General features: G+C 42.1%; 1 protein-coding gene across 1 annotated transcript in view; it reads left to right on the top strand.

Annotated features, from left to right (window-relative positions):
* CORIN (corin, serine peptidase) overlaps positions 1-19,836 on the top strand; it is a 170,461-nt gene that overhangs the window by 30,337 nt on the left and 120,288 nt on the right. The window contains exon 3 of the mRNA XM_068403821.1: positions 2,697-3,149. Coding sequence (XP_068259922.1) covers positions 2,697-3,149 — 453 coding nt within the window. The remainder of the gene's footprint in view (positions 1-2,696; positions 3,150-19,836) is intronic.

Raw genomic sequence — 19,836 nt, 5'->3', positions numbered from 1 at the left:
CTTATTTTAACTTTTTGAAAACTACAGAAAAAACTACTGAAGTTTGAAACTTTAACAAAGTAGGCTTCTGAATCATAGAGATTCAAAGTTTTATTTGGAATCAAAGCATCCAAGTAAAGCTGCATATAAGTGAGCACAATTTCTGAGCATGATCAGTCACAATTCCTTAGATTTTAGCAAATCATATTACTACTGGTCCTTGTTTGTGAAACCAGAGCACATTCATTCTTCCTGTTTGGCCTGACCAGAGGACTCAAGAGAAAAAAAAATTGCTGCTGAAATAATTTGCAGGTGGGAGATTTTTAGTTGCTTCTGTAAAATACATGCAGTAAATTCCTCCGAATGCCAATGAATTATGAACATTTGCTGCTGGAAAAACAGAAACCTTAACATGTATATATATGAAGTCCCCCTGGGTTCTTCCAGTAGAAGTTAGACACAAAGTTTTACTCACAGTTAGTGACACTGGAGCCAAAATAACCCAGGCTGGATAAACGAGGATATGGTAAATCTCAAATGTAACTGTTTCATTGAACCCCATTATATTTCCAGAATCTTACAAGTTTTTCTTGCTGGTTCCACTTCCTATAGTTGAAGGTTACTCAATGAAAAGAAAATGCTAAGATTGCCCCTTCTCAGCTATTCTAGTTCTCTTTTCTTCTTACCTATAAAGCTTTCCAACTCAAAGCCACTTCAGACTGTGACTGGAAGTTGGGTTCTTCTGGCATTGTTAGTTATTTGTAGCTGTGATTAATAAAGATTTTCTCCTGCCCAGTCCTTGAATTTCAGACCAGTCAACTGATTTAGTCTAGCTGCAGAGTGCATGAAGAGGTGAGAAGAGGGATTAAGTAACAGCAGTGGGAAGGGGATCAGGATACCCAAGTGGATACGGGCTTTGTGTGGTGCCTGGGGTTGGTGGGTTTGGCTAGGGAGAGAGCCTGGAGGGGTGGCGAGTGAATGATGCCTGGCTGAGAGGTGATCATGCAACTAGCCATTTTGGTAAACACAAAAGCCAAACTGAAAACAGAGTTCAGGAGAGATGGTAGTGCGTGTTGTGTGGACTCAAGAGTCATCTGTACCAAGCAGCTAATGAAGGATCAAATCAATATGAAAGCCTAGGAAAAAACAATTTACACATCAGAGTGGAAAAAAAAATCTGTGTGATTTGACTTGAGTTCAGAGGGTTTGTAGAGAACAACAGGAGGTGAATTCTTGCTAATGCGCTTCAGGTGTGGCCATCTTTTTGGCTCGAGGGCCTGTAGCTAGCAGTAAGGGTGAGAGAGAAGAAAAGGAGCTGAAAGGATGAGCAGGAAACTCTCTTCTTTCCACATGGAGCCCAGCTAGAGGAAGCCATGTTTTAGGCCTTTGGATTTTGGCTAAGGAGAAGCTGTTGTATTTGTGTCCCATTGTTGAAAGGACAAGTGTTCTTCACTCCCTTGTTTTTGCTTTATTATCTTGAAACAATGTGAGCAGAGTGCTTAAATGTCACTGTTAGGAGTAGACAACAAGAAAAGCTATTAAAATTATCAATTGTTGCCAGGGTATTTAAAAACAGTTGGGAGATTTTATGTTTTGAGGGATTCCTTTTAATTATTTGTAATCAAGTCTAGCTGAACCATGTTTATTATGATTGTTAAACTCTTCTACATGACGCTAGTGGCAAAAATTTCTTCTACTATTTACCAAAAATTTCTTATATTGTGATACAGAGGGGTTCTTCTCTTCTAGCATTAAATATGACCCTAATATAGTTGGTTAAAATATTTGAGTTAGTGTTTGATTTTTTATTATAGATAAATAAGTTATATGTCCTATATATGTTTGAGATGCCTTCTTTATTATTTGGCTTAATTAAATATTTCAGTAATAGTCACAGGTTAAAAATAGATTATCCTACTATTTAGTTTGAATTCCTTGATGCTTATGGGATACATCTCCTTAGTGTTATGCAGCTGTTTTGATGTGTGAACTATAATTACTTGCAACTGTTCAACACATACAACATGAACAAAAAACATAAATACAGCAAGTGCCTAAAATTTTGGATGCAACTATATATTTAAAATCCAGTATCACAGAAAAATGGCAAAGAGCTCATGGACCTATATTTAGCAGTGGTAGTTAAATTACATAATCCTATATAGAGAAAACAATACCTCTTTCCATTTTGAAAGTTAGTGAATATAAAATATATTAAAAATGTATTGGTTCCCTTCAAGCTTCAGAATTAGCTTTCTGAAGATGGTGGTACTATGAAAACAAGAGATGATGCAATTTAAGTAGAGAAAAAAAAATAGTATTGCCAATCTTGTTAACACGAGATTAGATTCTTCTTAGAACGAATACATGTTGGAGCTCCCTGAAATTACACTCTATAGTTATAAACATGTAAGAATTCAGTGACCTACTACAAGTAAGGTAAAACATTTTTAGTTCATGGAAATGTTTATTTGTTTCTCTATTTATATGTTTCTGTATTTATCCTACAGTAGTCATGGCTTTTGTTTTGATTTGCTACTGTTATTTTGTTGCTACATGAAATTCTTAACTTAATTTCTATTTAATTTTAACTTTGAAATAAATATTACTTTTTTTGATCTGTGCTATTATATTTATTATTAACCTTCCAAACCGAATTGGTAACACTTGCCCTTACAAGTCATGGTAATTTTGATGATTTTTTCCCTTTCTTCCAGGTGTACTAGAAAAAACATGCTTTTATTCAAATGGAAGTGAGATCCTTACAGTTAACGGTGACATTGAAATATCTGATGTTCTTTTGCCAAACATGGTTGAAAACAGTTCCAAGACTGATCCCACAATGGATCTCAGCACACAGCTCTCTTCCTGGACCACCACGCCTTTATCCAACATTGACCAAATGAACAAGAACTCAAATATATTTAGAGAGACTTTCCAGGAAAATTCATTTGCTCTCACAACTCAAGCCACAGTGCTCAATCCTCACCCTACATATGATGCTGCTTTGGCAGAGGGCTCTGAAGAGAGCACCCAGCTGTTTGCCACTGCAGAGGAGGCGTCTTTGTGGTCTACAGATGCATCCTTTAACAACACAGAGAGGATGACCACTCTGCCAGTATTAAGTCCTACCCGTCCATCTGTGTCACAAATAATGGATCAGAAAAAAAGTAAGTTTCCATTTTATTTAGCTCCATAATTCTGTCTCAAAAAGTAGAGAACATACTGTTGGCCTGCTTCCCAATGTGTTCCCATGAGTTCTGAGGAATGTGTCCCTTTCGATAATTTATTTTGTTGTGCACATTCCACGTTGGAAGGAATTGGTTTTTTTATCAGAACATTTGATCGGCCCCATTGAGGAAGACGCAGTAAATTCTTTCAGGTATGAATAGTTATAATACATTCTTGAGTTGGTGATAATCTTGCATGCTTGCCAAGGCTGAAAATGAGTTATTGCAGACAGTATTCAGTTTGTAGATTGAATTTTCTATGTTTATTTAAAATTATGTATGTGGCAAGTACCTTTATGAACTTGGGAGGTAATTACAGTTAAAACTTTTTCTGTGTTAACGGATAAATTCTTCTCTAATTTGAAGCAGTTTCTCCATGTAGCAGTAAAGTTCCAGTGATGTTTCTGAGGACTATAATCAAAATGTCTAGAGAGAATAATAACAATTAACTGTGATCAGTTTTTTTTTTTTGTTTGACTATGAAAGTAGGTGCATTTCATTAGTGCTGTGGTCATTTTATTGATTCATCATGTCAGTGGTAGTGAAAGTTTTCCTGATACTGTTTTGCTAACAACTGAAACACTAGGGTACCCTAGTAAAATGAATTTGTTTCTCTTGAACTGCATATCATTGCTTTGCTCTTGATCCCACCAGAGCACGAAGCAAAACTTATTCCAGGTCATAGAGAGATCTGAAATAGATGAAAGGAGACAGTGACCTAAAAGTGGCACACTCTATTAAATGTATTTTTGAAATGTCTATAAGGTGAAAATGAAGATATGATACGTGACAGTGGTGATCACTTCTGAAAGGCCACTGAATTATGTTATTTTGAGGAGCAGGTCTCTGTGTCATTCCTCTATTGGATTCTGTGCTCAGTTAAGTTGTAAGACCTGATATTAGTTACCTGAAATTTTTTGCTCTGCTGTTTTTTTTTTAAGCATTCTTCCTTCAGCAGTTTGTCCCTGCCCTGCCCCCCCCCCCACCCCCAATCATCGAACAGGCAAATAGAAGTTGGGAAACAGCTCTCATGTCTTTTTCTTATTCTTTCTGGAGTGAAGTAAAAATAGGGAAAAACCTTTGAATAAGACTTCCTTTTTTTTAAAACCTGGTACACAGAAGAGATTCCTTTTGAAGGCATTTCAGTGATAGCTTATTTTCTGACTCATAAACTAGCTTTCAAAAATAGTAACTTACTGTGAATCAATGATTTGTCAATATTTTCTTCTATCCCCTAGACTGTAGTGACTCCACAGGCCATTTGAATGGTGCAGGCTTTTTGTAGGTTCTGTTTGCTAAATGATTTTTCTTAACCAGATTTATGTCTTATTTTCTCTCCTTGCACCCAAAACTCAGAACAAATGTATATAAATGCACACTCGTATCCTGTTAGTGATTCATTTATTCACCTCTTTTGGTAACTTGGTTAATTGTCACTGCACCAAGAACAGCGTAGAAGCATAGTGTGCTACACTACAGATACTTCCAACCCATAGGATTTTCAATAATTACTGTAGCAAAGGACACCTCAAAGTTAGTGGCCTGATGATTAACATTGAGCAAAACTGTAGGGCAATATACCACCTGTTTTTCTTAACTAGGTCTTCTTTGATGTGTTGTGGAGTCTAACTGTTCCTGTTCTAGAGGATGGTGTCTTTGCATTGCAGTCTTAGTAACTGGGTAGATACAGTGTTAGATTCTGTGTTTGTATTTGTATTCATCTGCCTAATCATCATATTTGAGATACCTGGAATTCCAGGAAATACAGATGAAACTGTAAAACTTTTTTCCTTTTTTTCTTATCATATTGGAATGAACTCTTTCAAGTCGATATAATATGCGTGTGTGTGTGTATGGGAGGTGATATCTTTCCCTCCTAGGATGTTGACGCAGGGACAGTGCTACAGTGGGTCAGGATAGCCTTAGGTCTGGATTTCTAAACTTCCAAATATTTGGGGTTTGGTATTATATAGAAAAGCACTTGTAGCCTATGAAGAAATTTGTAAGTACGTGCTCTATTCTGGTAAGTGCAGTTCATGCCAACAGCAGTATGACTGTGTGTATGCTCAGTAGGCATGACTACCTGGGATTATACTGTGAGGTAGTTTCTTCTGTATAAAGAGAAAAGGATGAAAGATTTTCAAAGACAAATTTGAAATACTACAGGTTTCTTTAAAAAACAACAACAACAACACCCTATCCCAAACTGAGATACTTCAAGTTAGGTTTTTCCCTCCCTATCAGAAACATCAGGAGCTAGTATGTTACTAGTCAATAACCTCTCAGTCTTTGATTCTGCTTTCAAGTGTTCTGCTTATGTATATTCATGTGGATGTTGCCTTAATTCTGTGTGTAGATACATAAAAAATGTATATATATTTTGGGAATCCAAAAGAATTTGGTCTCAGAATAATTATGTGTTCCCATGGCTGTCCAAGGCATGGAGTACTAGAAAGCAGGGGATTTTGACGAGTACACAGGGCTCCTCACTGCCTTCCTTGCCCTGGCCTTTGCAAATTAACTCCTTACACTCATCTTCAGTCTCTTTGATCTCTCCTTTCCCACTAAGGTTTGCTTCTTTGAGAGAACTCTAAGGTGACAAAGAACATGGTCAGATGTCCACAGGAACAGGCTGCCCAGGGAAGTGGTGGAGTCACCATCCCTGGAGGTATTTAAAAGACGTGTAGATGTGGTACTTAAGGACATGGTTTAGTGGTGGACTTGGCAGCGGTTGGACTTGATGATCTTAAAGGTCCTTTCCAGCCAAGACAATTCTATGATTCTGATGGGGAGGGAGATGGGGAATAACTGGGAGATGAGATATAAATAAGTTTTGGAATAATCACAGAATAATCACAGAATCAACCAGGTTGGAAGAGACCTCAGGGATCATCGCGTCCAACTGTTGCCCTGGCACCACCCTGTCAACTAGACCATGGCACTAAGTGCCAAGTCCAGTCTTTTCTTAAACACATCCAGAGATGGTGACTCCACCACCTCCCTGGGCAGCCCATTCCAATGTCTAATAGCCCTTTATGAAAAGAAATTCTTCCTAACGTCCAACCTGAACCTCCCCTGGCGAAGCTTGAGGCTGTGTCCTCTTGTCCTATCACTAGTTGCCTGGGAGAAGAGGCCGACTCCCACTTCACTACAACCTCCCTTCAGGTAGTTGTAGACTGCAATAAGGTCACACCTGAGCCTCCTCTTCTCCAGGCTAAACAACCCCAGCTCCCTCAGCCGTTCCTCATAGGTCAGACCCTCCAGACCCTTCACCAGCTTGGTCGCCCTCCTCTGGACACGCTCCAACACCTCAACATCTTGAAGTGCGGGGCCCAGAACTGGACACAGTACTCAAGATGCGGCCTCACCAGTGCCGAGTACAGAGGGACGATCACTTCCCTAGACCGGCTGGCTACACTATTCCCAATGGAGGCCAGGCTGCCGTTGGCTGCCTTGGCCACCTGGGCACACTGCTGGCTCATGTTTAGCCGGTTGTCGATCAGCACCCCCAGGTCTCTTTCCACCAGGCCGCTTTCTAACCACTCTTCCCCCAGCCTGTAGCGCTGCTTGGGGTTGTTGTGGCCCAAGTGTAAGACCCGGCACTTGTTCTTGTTGAATCTCATGCCGTTGCTCTCGGCCCATCTATCTAACCTGTCCAGATCCCTCTGTAGGGCCTTCCTACCCTCCAGCAGATCGACACTGCCACCCAGCTTGGTGTCATCTGCAAATTTGCTGAGGGTGCACTCAATCCCTACGTCTAGATCATCTATAAAGATATTGAACAGCACCGGCCCCAGAACTGAGCCCTGGGGAATACTGCTAGTGACTGGCCGCCAGTTGGAATTTGCCCCATTCACCACCACTCTCTGGGCTCGGCCATCCAGCCAGTTTTTAATGCATCCAAGAGTCCACCCATCCAAGCCCTGGGCAGCCAGTTTGTCTAGGAGGATGCTGTGGGAGACAGTGTCGAATGCCTTCCTGAAGTCTAGATAGACTACATCCACAGCCCTGCCCTCATCTACTAAGTGGCTCACTTTGTCGTAGAAGGAGACCAGGTTGGTCAAGCAGGACCTGCCTTTCATGAATCCATGCTGGCTGGCCCCGATGCCCCGATTGTCCTGCATGTGCCGTGTAATGGCACTCAGGATGATCTGTTCCATCACCTTGCCTGGCACCGAGGTCAGGCTGACAGGCCTATAGTTCCCTGGATCATCCTTCCGGCCCTTCTTGTAGATGGGCATTACATTTGCTAATTTTCAGTCAGCAGGAACTTCTCCAGTTAACCAGGACTGCCGGTAGATAATAGAGAGTGGTTTGGCAAGTTCATTTGCCAGTTCCTTCATTACTCTGGGGTGAATCCCATCCTGGCCCATAGCCTTGTGGGTGTCCAACTGGCACAGCAGGTCACTAACCGTCTCCTCCTGGATCCTGGGAGGTTCACACAGCCCCCCATCCCTAACTTCAGGCTCTGGGGGACTAATCTCCTGAGGACAACCGGTCTTGACATTAAAGACCGAGGCAAAGAAGGCATTGAGCACCTCTGCCTTTTCCTCATCCCCTGACACTACACTACCCTTCTCATTCAGCAAGTGCTCGAGGCTCTCCTTGACCCTCCTTTTGCTGTTGATGTATTTGTAGAAGCTTTTTTTGTTATCTTTGACCGTAGCAGCCAAATCAAGCTCTAATTGAGCTTTGGCCCTTCTAATCTTCTCCCTACACGACCTGGCCACGTCCCTATAGACCTCCCAAGTTACCCGACCCTTCTTCCAGAGCAAGTAGGCTCTCTTTTTTTCCTTAAGTTCTAGCCTAAGTTCTCTGTTTAACCAGGCCGGTCTTTTTCCCCGACGGCTTGTCTTCCTACACACCGGGACAGCCTGTTCCTGAATATTTAGCAATTCCCTTTTGAAGCATGTCCAGCCTTCCTGGACTCCTTTGCCCTTCAGGACCGATTGCCAAGGGACTCAGTCCACCCCCCTCTTAAACAGGCTAAAGTCAGCCCGCCAGAGATCTAAGGCAGAAGTTCTGCTCTTGCCCCTCCTTACTTCCCCCACTATCGAAAACTCTTAACATTTCGTGGTCGCTACTCCCAAGACGGCCACCGACCCTCACATCTCCCACTAGTCCTTCTCTGTTCACAAACAACAGGTCAAGCAGGGCCCCTCCTCTAGTGGGCTCATTTACTACTTGCATGAGGAAGTTGTCCTCCACACATTCTAGGAACCTCCTAGATTGCTTCCTCTCTGCCATGTTGTATTTCCAGCAGACATGCGGCAAGTTGAAGTCGCCCACGAGTACAAGGGCTGGCGACCGGGTGGCTTCTGACAGCCGCTTGTAAAACGCCTCGTCTGCCTGCTCATCCTGGTTGGGTGGTCTATAACAGACTCCCACAGTAATGTCCGCCCTGCCGACCTTCCCCCTGATCTTCACCCATAAACATTCAACCTTGTCAATGAGACTGGAATAGCTTTTCGTAGTAAAAAGGATTTTTTGGGACAAGTAAATCTTAATGATCACATGGGAGTGGTGATAGTAGATCAAATTAAGCCTCTCTTGCTTAGTGTCTGGATCCTCCTGTGACCTTTAGCACATGCCTAAAGAAGAATAAAGTAGGGCTACCATACAGAGGTACTTCAACATTAGATGGTAGCAGATTCCAGTGATCTGCAATGAGTCCTGATGAGTGTTCTCCCATGAATTTATGTAATCATTTTTGAACCCATGTAAAATGGAGCTTTGAGCTTTTTAGGTATATCTTGTAAGGAAATTAATCTCCAAATGAAGTGTGAGGCTGTTGTCCCATTATCGTCAATGCGCACTAGCAGATCATCCATCAGTACAAGTTTCATCTGGTTCAAATGTGGGCAGGTGAATGCATTTCTGTTGATTTAGTAAGCATGCATAACTTGGATTTTATGCTGTTTTTAGGCAGGGTGTTAAAAGATAAGTGATATGTCGTACAACATAGAGCCTGCCAGTGCAAAACCAACCAGACAAAATTCACTGAACACATTTGAACTGGCGTTCATGTGGCTGTAATGTTTTTGGTCTGGTGTTAGTATCCCTAGCCCTGGATTTGCTTTACTGGTAAACCACAGCTTCAATAAAAGACATTAGAACACATTAATAAGAGAAATGATAAACATTGCGACCATATGGTATTCACTCAAGAGTATAAAATAACACAAGTAAGACGTTGCTGAGTTACTAACTGGAGAGGAATGAAATTTGGCACATATGACATCAATTATTTAAAAAGTCCTTGAAGCAGAAGGATGTTCTTTGGCAGAAATTCTAGTAAAGAATAGATTAGTGGGTAAATGGAAATACATGATACAATAAGGAAGAGATGAAGAAGTTTATTTTTATTTGACAAGGGGAAGCAATGCCTCACAAGTCTATTAGAAAGTTCTTTGAAGGAGTCAGTGAAACTGCTGGTTAATACAACATACTTGGCTTTTCAAAATGCTGTTAATGAGTCTTCATTGAGACATCTTAAAGAGACTTTTCTCACAGACTAATTGCTAATTAAAAGACAGAAGGAAAAATAAGAATGAATGGTTAGGCTCCACAGTGAAGAAGGTTACTGATGGAGTCTTACAGTTTCTGATCTGGAAAAGCAGCGATTAGTCAAGTAACTGCTAATACAGAATTATCTGTCTAAAATGAATAGCTGGGAATCACATAAAGGTCTCATAGTGGAGAGAAAGACTGATAAAATGTTTAGCTGACTTTGTGTCAGTTGGTGCAAAAGAATGCTGGCGAGTGGGGAACAACTCTAACTCTGTAATACAATGCTGGACTCAGCTAGCTTTGCCACAAAAAAAAAGACCTGACAGTTTGCTGCAGACAGCATTCTGCCTCCATGACTGTCAACAAGGCAAACAGGTTGTTAGGTATTGTCATGAAGTATGTAAAGAACAAAACAGAAAATCTCATTACCTCAGTGTATAAGTTCAGAAAGATAATAGTAGAATTGGAAAAGGCAAATAACAGGCAACCAGACCGGTAGAGACGTGGAGCGGAGGCACTAAATAGGAGGAAGACACTATTTTCCTCCTGGAAAACAGCTGTCCGAGGAGTAAGTGGTTGTGGTAGATATTAATACCATTTTGAGGGTCCTGGAGAAATAGAACAGGGAACAGTTACTGACTGTTTTTTCATTATATCAGTAGGTGCCCTTTTTTTTTTTTTTATCAGACTGCAAGTTAAAACAAAAAAAAGGAGACATACATCATGGAACTCATTGCAACAGGATGATGAGAAAACCAGAAAGTACGAAAATGCCTGGAGAACTTAATGAGGGGTTGGTCTGTTGGGGGCTTTTAAACACAATAGTCCAGTGGCAACCTCTGACTTGTGAGGGCTCAAGATTTTAGGTTGCCAGAAATTGTTATACTCCTGGGTGGTTGTTCCTTGTATTTGCCCTAGATTCTTAGAATTTTTCTTGAACATGTAATGCTGGCCCCTACCAAAGGCCAACTTCTGAGTTAAATGTATCCTGTGTTACCTCTCTGTTGGAAAGCAAGTGAAGGAATATGTTTTTTTTCCTGTTGAGGGATTTGAGCTCATGTGAGTTCATGTTTAAAAGTTTTCTGAAGGCATGGGCCATGGTCCTAAGTCACTAGGATGGTTCATTGGAGAGTTTTCTGATAGCAAAAACATCAGGAGGGGAGTCTTAGGTGGACCAATAGGTTCAATAGTGTATATTCATGGACTTTAGAAGTGTATGTGGTAATATTCTCTTAATCTGTCAATCAGTGCTTAACAGAAAAAGAACCGTATACTAAATAGTAATTATCTTAAAGAATAAAGGGTATTCTTCTGACATAAATATCAGTACATTTTTATTGGTACTTTTTTCTCTTTGAAACTAAAGTGGGCTGCAGTTAGGCAGTAAAGTGGGAGACTGAGCAGGAAAGATCTCAAGTGTGGGAGACTGAGCGGGATGTTTTCATTTCAAATGAAGCAGACTCCCTGTTCTGTAATACTGCTGATTTGGGGAGATAGGAAGAAGGAGAGCGGGCAAGGGTTGATATCCCTCCTAGAAAAACATCCTGTAAGCTAATGGAATATGCACTGGGAGAAGAGGTATTAGTATCTGATTTTGTTTCTCCCACTCACTGATGTTTATACATACATACACTTAATATCCCTTTTTTCTGTGCCAAGTCTCTCATGCTTTTCTCCTAGCAGACAGCCTAGTAACCCCTCTGCCACTGCACAAAAGAAGTTTCAGCGGAGAACCGCGACTGTGTTCAGATCCTAACATGAAAAGCAACATGACCAGGCTCGGTCTTCCGCCATGCCTTTCTGTGCTTGGCATTACCCCCCCACCTCAGCAGGCTCCAGCGCTGCGAGGAGCTGAGAGCGCAAGACCCGTTCGTTCCTCAGCACAGCCCGAGGCCGCAGCAGGTCTCCGTGGGGCCCGACGCGGTCCCTGCGGCTTGTGATCGCCGCTGAGCAGCGCCGGGTGCTGCGCCACGGCCACCAGAGGGCGCTGCTGCCGCTGCCGGCGGCCCCGGCGCGGGCCCCGGGGCGCTCCCGGGGAGGGAGGAACACGGGCCCGGCCGCATCTGCTCTGAGAGGACGGGAAGCGGCAGCTGCGGAGGAGAGGGAGGTACCCCCGTGTGTTGGTGGGAGGTGGCGCTGGTGGTAGAAGGGGTGGTCTGCCGAGGCTGTCATCTGAGGAGCAGCCTGGCTGCACAGCTCCAGGCTGTACTGGAGAGTCCAGGGAGAGCACCGGGCCTCTAGACCTTTTATTAGGAAAAGAACTGAGTAAAGAGCAAGGTGGATAGCAGTAAGGGACATGTTTTTTCCAGCTGTGGGTTATTCTGAATGCACTGAAAAAAAGACAGCCTGTTTGCTCTGGAAGAAGGGTCGGGTAACTTGGGAGGTCTATAGGGACGTGGCCAGGTCGTGTAGGGAGAAGATTAGAAGGGCCAAAGCTCAATTAGAGCTTGATTTGGCTGCTACAGTCAAAGATAACAAAAAAAGCTTTTGCAAATACATCAACAGCAAAAGGAGGGTCAAGGAGAGCCTCCACCACTTGCTGCATGAGAAGGGTAGTGTAGTGTCAGGGGATGAGGAAAAGGCAGAGGTGCTCAATGCCTTCTTTGCCTCGGTCTTTAATGTCAAGACCGGTTGTCCTCAGGAGATTAGTCCCCCAGAGCCTGAAGTTAGGGACGGGGGGCTGTGTGAACCCCGTGTAATCGAGGAGGAGACGGTTAGTGACCTGCTGTGCCAGTTGGACACCCACAAGGCTATGGGCCCGGATGGGATTCACCCCAGAGTAATGAAGGAACTGGCAAATGAACTTGCCAAACCACTCTCTATTATCTACCGGCAGTCCTGGTTAACTGGAGAAGTTCCAGCTGACTGGAAATTAGCAAATGTAACGCCCATCTACAAGAAGGGCCGGAAGGATGATCCAGGGAACTATAGGCCTGTCAGCCTGACCTCGGTGCCAGGCAAGGTGATGGAACAGATCATCCTGAGTGCCATTACATGGCACATGCAGGACAATCGGTGCATCGGGGCCAGCCAAGATGGATTCATGAAAGGCAGGTCCTGCTTGACCAACCTGGTCTCCTTCTATGACCAAGTGAGCCGCTTAGTAGATGAGGGCAGGGCTGTGGATGTAGTCTGTCTAGACTTCAGGAAGGCATTCGACACTGTCTCCCACAGCATCCTCCTAGACAAACTGGCTGCCCAGGGCTTGGATGGGTGGACTCTTGGATGGGTTAAAAACTGGCTGGATGGCCGAGCCCAGAGAGTGGTGGTGAATGGGGCAAAGTCCAACTGGCGGCCGGTCACTAGCGGTGTTCCCCAGGGCTCAGTTCTGGGGCCGGTGCTGTTCAATATCTTTATAGATGATCTAGACGTAGGGATTGAGTGCACCCTCAGTAAATTTGCAGATGACACCAAGCTGGGTGGCAGTGTCGATCTGCTGGAGGATAGGAAGGCCCTACAGAGGGATTTGGACAGGTTAGATAGATGGGCCGAGGCCAACGGCATGAGATTCAACAAGAACAAGTGCCGGGTCTTACACTTGGGCCACAACAACCCCATGCAGCGCTACAGGCTGGGGGAAGAGTGGTTAGAAAGTGGCCCGGTGGAATGAGACCTGGGGGTGCTGATCGACAGCCGGCTAAACATGAGCCAGCAGTGTGCCCGGGTGGCCAAGAAGGCCAATGGCATCCTGGCCTCTATTAGGAATAGTGTAGCCAGCCGGTCTAGGGAAGTGATCGCCCCTCTGTACTCGGCACTGGTGAGGCCGCACCTTGAGTACTGTGTCCAGTTCTGGGCCCCGCACTTCAAGAAAGATGTTGAGGTGTTGGAGCAAGTCCAGAGGAGGGCGACCAAGCTGGTGAAGGCTCTGGAGGGTCTGACCTATGAGGAACGGCTGAGGGAGCTGGGGTTGTTTAGCCTGGAGAAGAGGAGGCTCAGAGGTGACCTTATTGCAGTCTACAACTACCTGAAGGGAGGTTGTAGTGAAGTGGGAGTCGGCCTCTTCTCCCAGGCAACTAGTGATAGGACAAGAGGACACAGCCTCAAGCTTCGCCAGGGGAGGTTCAGGTTGGACATTAGGAAGAATTTCTTTTCATAAAGGGTCATTAGACATTGGAATGGGCTGCCCAGGGAGGTGATGGAGTCACCATCTCTGGATGTGTTGAAGAAAAGACTGGACATGGCACTTAGTGCCATGGTCTAGTTGACAGGGTGGTGTCAGGGCAACGGTTGGACTCGATGATCCCTGAGGTCTCTTCCAACCTGGTTGATTCTGTGATTCTGTGATTCTGTACTTGACAGAGTGCTACGAAAAGGCACGCATCCCAAATGAACATGGATGTGGTTCCTGTTCAGCTCCTCCCTGTGCTTGCACAGGTGTGCAGGAGGGTGAAAAAAACCCCAAGCCCTAAATGGTTGCTTGGAAGAATGAAGTCGAAAAGTGCCTTGGCAAAAGGAAGTCACTGTATCCGAGGACTTGTTAAGCATTTCAAAAAGCATAGCATTTATGTTTGTTTGTTTATTTTACTCTTTTCCTAAGTAACAAATATTTTTATTATGCAGAGGACCCATGGATCTTTTCATGTTTCTTGCACATCTTCGAAACTGAGCAATTTAATTTATTGCAATCCCTTGCTCAGCCTAGATTAGGCTCAGAGCCTAATCCTCTCTGTTGTCATATAACTGTGTCATTTAACTATGTTTAATTTATACATGAAATAAATCTCTTTGTCTCTACCCAGCATTTCTTACTTTGTATTTGGTTTTCTGCCACTACTAGAATCTACAGAGAACTAGTCTGGCCCAGCTTTCTCTTTGGTAGAAAAGAGCAATATGAGAAGCACTGTGGGTATAGCTGGACGGGATATGTCACGTGTGGCACAGAAACAAGAAATTCCCTGCCTCTCTCTCCCTGCATTGTACTTCTCATAATAAAGACATTTTTTTCTACTGAAGCTAAGGTATCCAGTAAGTGCATCCCAAGTCAGACCATAGGCTTGCATCTCCCTACTCCCCAGTATCTCAAGCAGTGATCTAATAAATCACTTTGTCTTCTAGCTCAATTTATGCTTAATTACTCATACAAGTTGGAATAGACCCAATTATGTAAGGAGTAATAGCAGCAATAGACCCATGGTAGATCTTTAGGGGTATTCTTGTCCTCAAAAAAACCCGATTCAAAATGTTGTTAAAACATGATTTTCTCCTGAAGGGAAAATGGTTTTGTTTTTTCAGACTGGCCTAGAAGAACATAAACGGTGATCTCCTAAATCCCAGGCCAGGAGTTTAGCCACTCAGCTGTGTTTTTTTAATGCAAATGCAAGCATGAGTAGACTAATATGGTAACAATTTTATTGGTGCTTGAGTTCATGCTTGAGAGTGTTTTCTCTTCCAGCAGTAGCTTCTGTTTCTTTATCATCTCACCTGTACCTACATTTTCTTTCAAGGAAACAAAGTGAAAAAAGCTGCCTTAAAATTTTGGCAATAGGGTCCTCAGTAAAAAAATGCATTTTTTCACTAGTCAAAATAATCACTAGAGCTGTTCACGTTTTCTTGTCTAGCAGAAGTTTAAAATTTAATTTGGAGTTGACATGGCAAAATCAGTGACTTATAAGAGAAACATGTGGTGAATTTTCACTAAATTCGATATCAAGAACCTGGTTTTCATCAGTTTGCCTTTTCTACCATTGCCATTTCATATAGGTGCACGGTCATAGTTTGGCAAGGAAACCATTAAGTTTCTGACATACAAGATGTATGAGTTGGAATCCAAAAGATTATTAAAAGTCATATAGAATATAGAGAGATTTTTCATTACAACTTATGTTTGTAAGGAAGAAAAAGCTTACTAGCTTTTATCACCTGGTGCATTGCTGCTCTCGGGTAACTGTAAGTTTGCCAAAAACTTCAAATACATGTGTGAGAATTGTAATGAGGTTGCTAACACTTTCATACATTTACCTGTAGCTAAGCTTGTGATTTCAATTCCCTTTAATAAAGTCATGGCTCCTTATTGCAACTATTTTGTTTGTAGATGATCATCTGTCCAAATGCAGTCTGATGAAACAATGTTCTGTATAAGATACCTATCAGACCTCAAGTGTCTGTTGAGATTGATACTGTAATGAGTACTATAAATGATTATCACCCACCCCCCCCTTGCAATTCCATGTATCTTTACTCTTTGGCCTTTCAGCAGTGTGGTTTGCTTTAGAGTGGGAGATTTCCTCCTTGGGAATAACTACAAAGTCAGCTTTTTTCTATTTTAAATGATGTGTGTGTGCTTCTGGAGTTATGGATGTGTGTACCTTAAAACTAAAGATCATAAATCTTTCCAGCTTTGCTCCTTTTATGCACCCATTATGTTTTTTTACACTTTGTTTCTTGTAGTTTACACAGATGTTTGTTGTCAAAATTGAACCATGAACTGACCAAGAGGCCAAGCAAGAAGTCATATGCTTAGCCTGGCATGAAGCTTTCAAGGATGGGAACAATGAAACAAGACATATCTTAAGATGACTGGCTGAGAATTGCAGCCACTGACTTCCTTTTCAGACCCATCAGCTTCTCTGAAACTATTTTAAAAATTATTTACGTGGTTATTTCAACAAAAAGATGATGTTAATACATGTTTTGTTCTGTATTGTGATTGATCACTTTGTTTCCAAAGGTGCACCTTACATCTGGTAGCAACATGTAATGTTATGTTTGATTAAAGCTGATCTGCTTTATGCTTCTGCATGGTCTGTTATGGATTATAATAGAGTGCAGCCAGATGTGGTTATAGAGCCATCATTAATATAAAATGGTAAGATCTAAACTGTTGTCCAAAAACTGAAAGGTCAAAGTATTGATAGAACAGAAAGTGATTTACAGTCACTGCCATCTTTTGCAATCATGTGAAATTCAAGAAAAACGTAATGAGTACCATAATTTGCAATTGTTATGGGGATGGGAATTTGAGAAAGTGATAAATAGCCCATTACAGTTAAAGATTAATTTAGCTACTAATACATACACAAAATCTGTCTTTCTCGCCTTTATTATGACTAATAATTTAAAAAATCCTAATGATACTCTCCAATGAAATAAAATAGCAGAGGTTCAGACTAGGAATTAGAAGAGTTTTTTCACTGAATGGGTGGTGCAGCAGAAGAACTGGTTGCCCACAGAGGCTGTGGGATCTCTATCCTTGGGTGTTTCCAAGACTCAGACAAAGTCATGCATGACAACATGCTGGTGGCAATCTCACTTGGAGCAGTAAGTTGGCTGGAGACCTCCAGAGGACTCTTTCAACCAGTATTTCTATGATTATAAGGTATAAAAAAATCATTTGCACATAAGGAGTAGAACATGAGCATTTTGCGTGGTTGAAAAAAGTTTAACATTACAGCTTGTTTAATGGTATTTGAGATAATTTTGTTCTAATATTCATGGGGAAAATTGTTGTTTCTCTCCAACTAACATTGGCAATTAAACAATGAGCTATAAGAGACAGCACTGAAGGAAGCTATCCGTGTTTATTAGTGGAATTATGTGAAAGAAATAAATGGATTTTCCATTCTGGGAAGAGCAATTGAAGTACAAGGATTTAAAAATCTCAGTTTGCACAAGCAATTTGCCAGCATCATGTTCATAACATTTAAATGCAACCTGAACTGACATAGTTATAGAAAACATCATAGTTATGTTAAGCTCTTAAACACCTGTATATTATTCCAATCCTTTTAGACATTAAAAAACAGGATGGTTTTTGACCTCTGGTTGCTTAGGCTGTGAAAGTTTGTCAGCATTCTTCTTTGTTGACACAACAATCAAATCGTGTAACAGGAACTCTAAAGAATAACTCATTAATGTAGGTAGCTGGGCTTGTCTGTGAACAGAAGCATTTGGACTCTAGTGGTAGAAACAGAATTAGGCCATCGCTGAATATTTTAAAAATATGATACTCAAAAGAAAATTCCAGTGATATCGACAGCAGAATCAGTAGCAGCCCCTTAGAATAAAGAAAGGGCCCAGGAAGTTGCATATCATGTTCTGCAACATGTACTTTGCCAAATGTGCTATCAAATTCAGAAGATCTAGGCTGCAGTATTTCTGGCTAATGCAAACGATCTTTTACAGACAATGACTATCTATGCTGTAATGAAACAAGAACATACATACCTCTGAAAAACACAGTTGTGGGAACTTTCCATAGGGAAAACAATAATTTGTTAGACTGATCAGTCCGTAGTTAGCCAGGGCTTTGAAGATCAACACCTGGATCTGAAGCTCGACCTGCAAACTGCCAAGCAGGAAACTGCAGTTTGCAAAGCATAGGTTTCATGTACTTGCAGGGTTCTGCTTAGCAAGTGTGGTGCTGTATTCTGCTCTTAGTTTCTGGACAGATTTCCCAGGGTGGGGTTTGCTGTGTTAATTTTCTCTGAAAGTAAGGTGGGCATAAGTTATCGTTGTGAGTATACTTGGAAAAAAGGATCCTAATTTCTTACTGAACAGATCAAAAGAGTAGTTTGGCGATTCTAGAAAGGTAATTAATGAGAGACAACTGGGACAGCACAGGCACAACCTATTTCTATGCTGACCTATTCATAGCCTGTTGAGTATCATCTCAACTATTGTAAGTCTTTTACAAAGCACTGAGGTTTTTTGCTTTGTTTTAAACAGAGGAGCATTGGTGCATAATTAAATGTTGTCAATCAAACTAGCATTCATTTTCACTTACTGAAAACACGTTTGTTTTAAAAAAAGCAAAAACAACTGACCAAAACCATCTGGATGTCTCCCTGGGTCCTGTGAAAGCTACCATTGTTTTATCCCATTTTTTTTAAAAAAAGCCTATCAAGAGTACTAAAGTCATGCACATGTTTCAAAACAATAGGAAAATCCTCTCCAACCTAATATGCCATGGAATATAGTCTCTAATGACAGTTCTAATCCTAAAATTAATTTCATTTTGTGCCTTTTGTTTATTTAACAGTAGGTTCTTAGAAACATGTCTCCAATTTCACTAAAGAATTCTGTAATTAGGAAATGACTAATCAAAATACCAGATCTGGAATATAGGCCAGCTCATACCTCATGGGGGGTAGGTGTTCAGCCTCCGCTTTGCCTAATGAGCTTACCTGCTCTCAGCTGTGCCTGCCCAAGGGATTAAAGAAGCAAGCATGTGCCTCAGCCAAGAAGGGCAGCATCTGGAAGCACCTTGGTGAAGGAAGTGGGGCTCCAAAAAATGAGGTGGCTTGATGAAGAGTCCAGTCTCCTGCAATATTCTTTGGTCAGGAGAATAACTGAGTTGTTAGAATTTATGACTGCATTAAGCTCTGAGCAAGAAGTGTCTGGTGCAGACTGGATGTGGTGTTCCACTATACAGCAGCTGGTACAGATCGCCTTAAAACGTTATGGTAACACTTCAGCTAAATGATCTAAAATATGAGTTATATTTCCCTGCTGGCTAATCCCCTCTATGACCTGGGAGATAATGAATTGTTTTTCTCTCTACTGCAGGTGGTCAGTAGCCTTATCACCTCTCCCTTTGGTGCCTGTGGAGCACAAGGGCGAGTTGAGAATCACTCATTCCTTTCAAATTGTATAATTCATTAGCTGAACGAAGTTAAATGCAGAACAATTGTTTTCAGCTAGTGTTGGAGTCTGACTTCTATTTCATATCTGCAGATGGGGTTTTCTGTTCAAAAGCTTGTTTCCCTCTTTCCCACATAGCGGTGCTGAGAAGGTGCCCCCATTCCCTTTGCTCACAGCCGTACAGTACTGTACGCTTCTTTTTATGCGCTAGCATTTGTTGTCTCCTTGATGAGCTGACTCAGCTCTAACACTGGCAAAGTTAGCTCTTAGCTGGTTTGGCACCAAAGTTGTTTTAAAGGAAATGGCAAGCACACATGGTTGAGAGAAAGCACTATTGCGCCATTGCATCAGTTCAATTGTGTTGTGAAATGTTTTTCTGACTCTGTCAGTTGACCTTAGAAAAGTCATGACCTTCTGTTAGAAACTTACTCAGACAGTACCTTGTGTATATCTTTAGGCTACCATGGCTGTTACTGAAACATGAGTGTGAGCCCTCAGGAGACACAAGTTTGTCAAATGTCTACCCACATGTAAATGT

This window comes from Nyctibius grandis, chromosome 6 (genome assembly GCF_013368605.1).
Source record: "Nyctibius grandis isolate bNycGra1 chromosome 6, bNycGra1.pri, whole genome shotgun sequence".
Taxonomy (NCBI): Eukaryota; Metazoa; Chordata; class Aves; order Nyctibiiformes; family Nyctibiidae; genus Nyctibius; species Nyctibius grandis.
The sequence above is the reverse complement of the archived record's forward strand: the minus strand, read 5'-3'. Positions and strand labels throughout refer to the sequence as shown.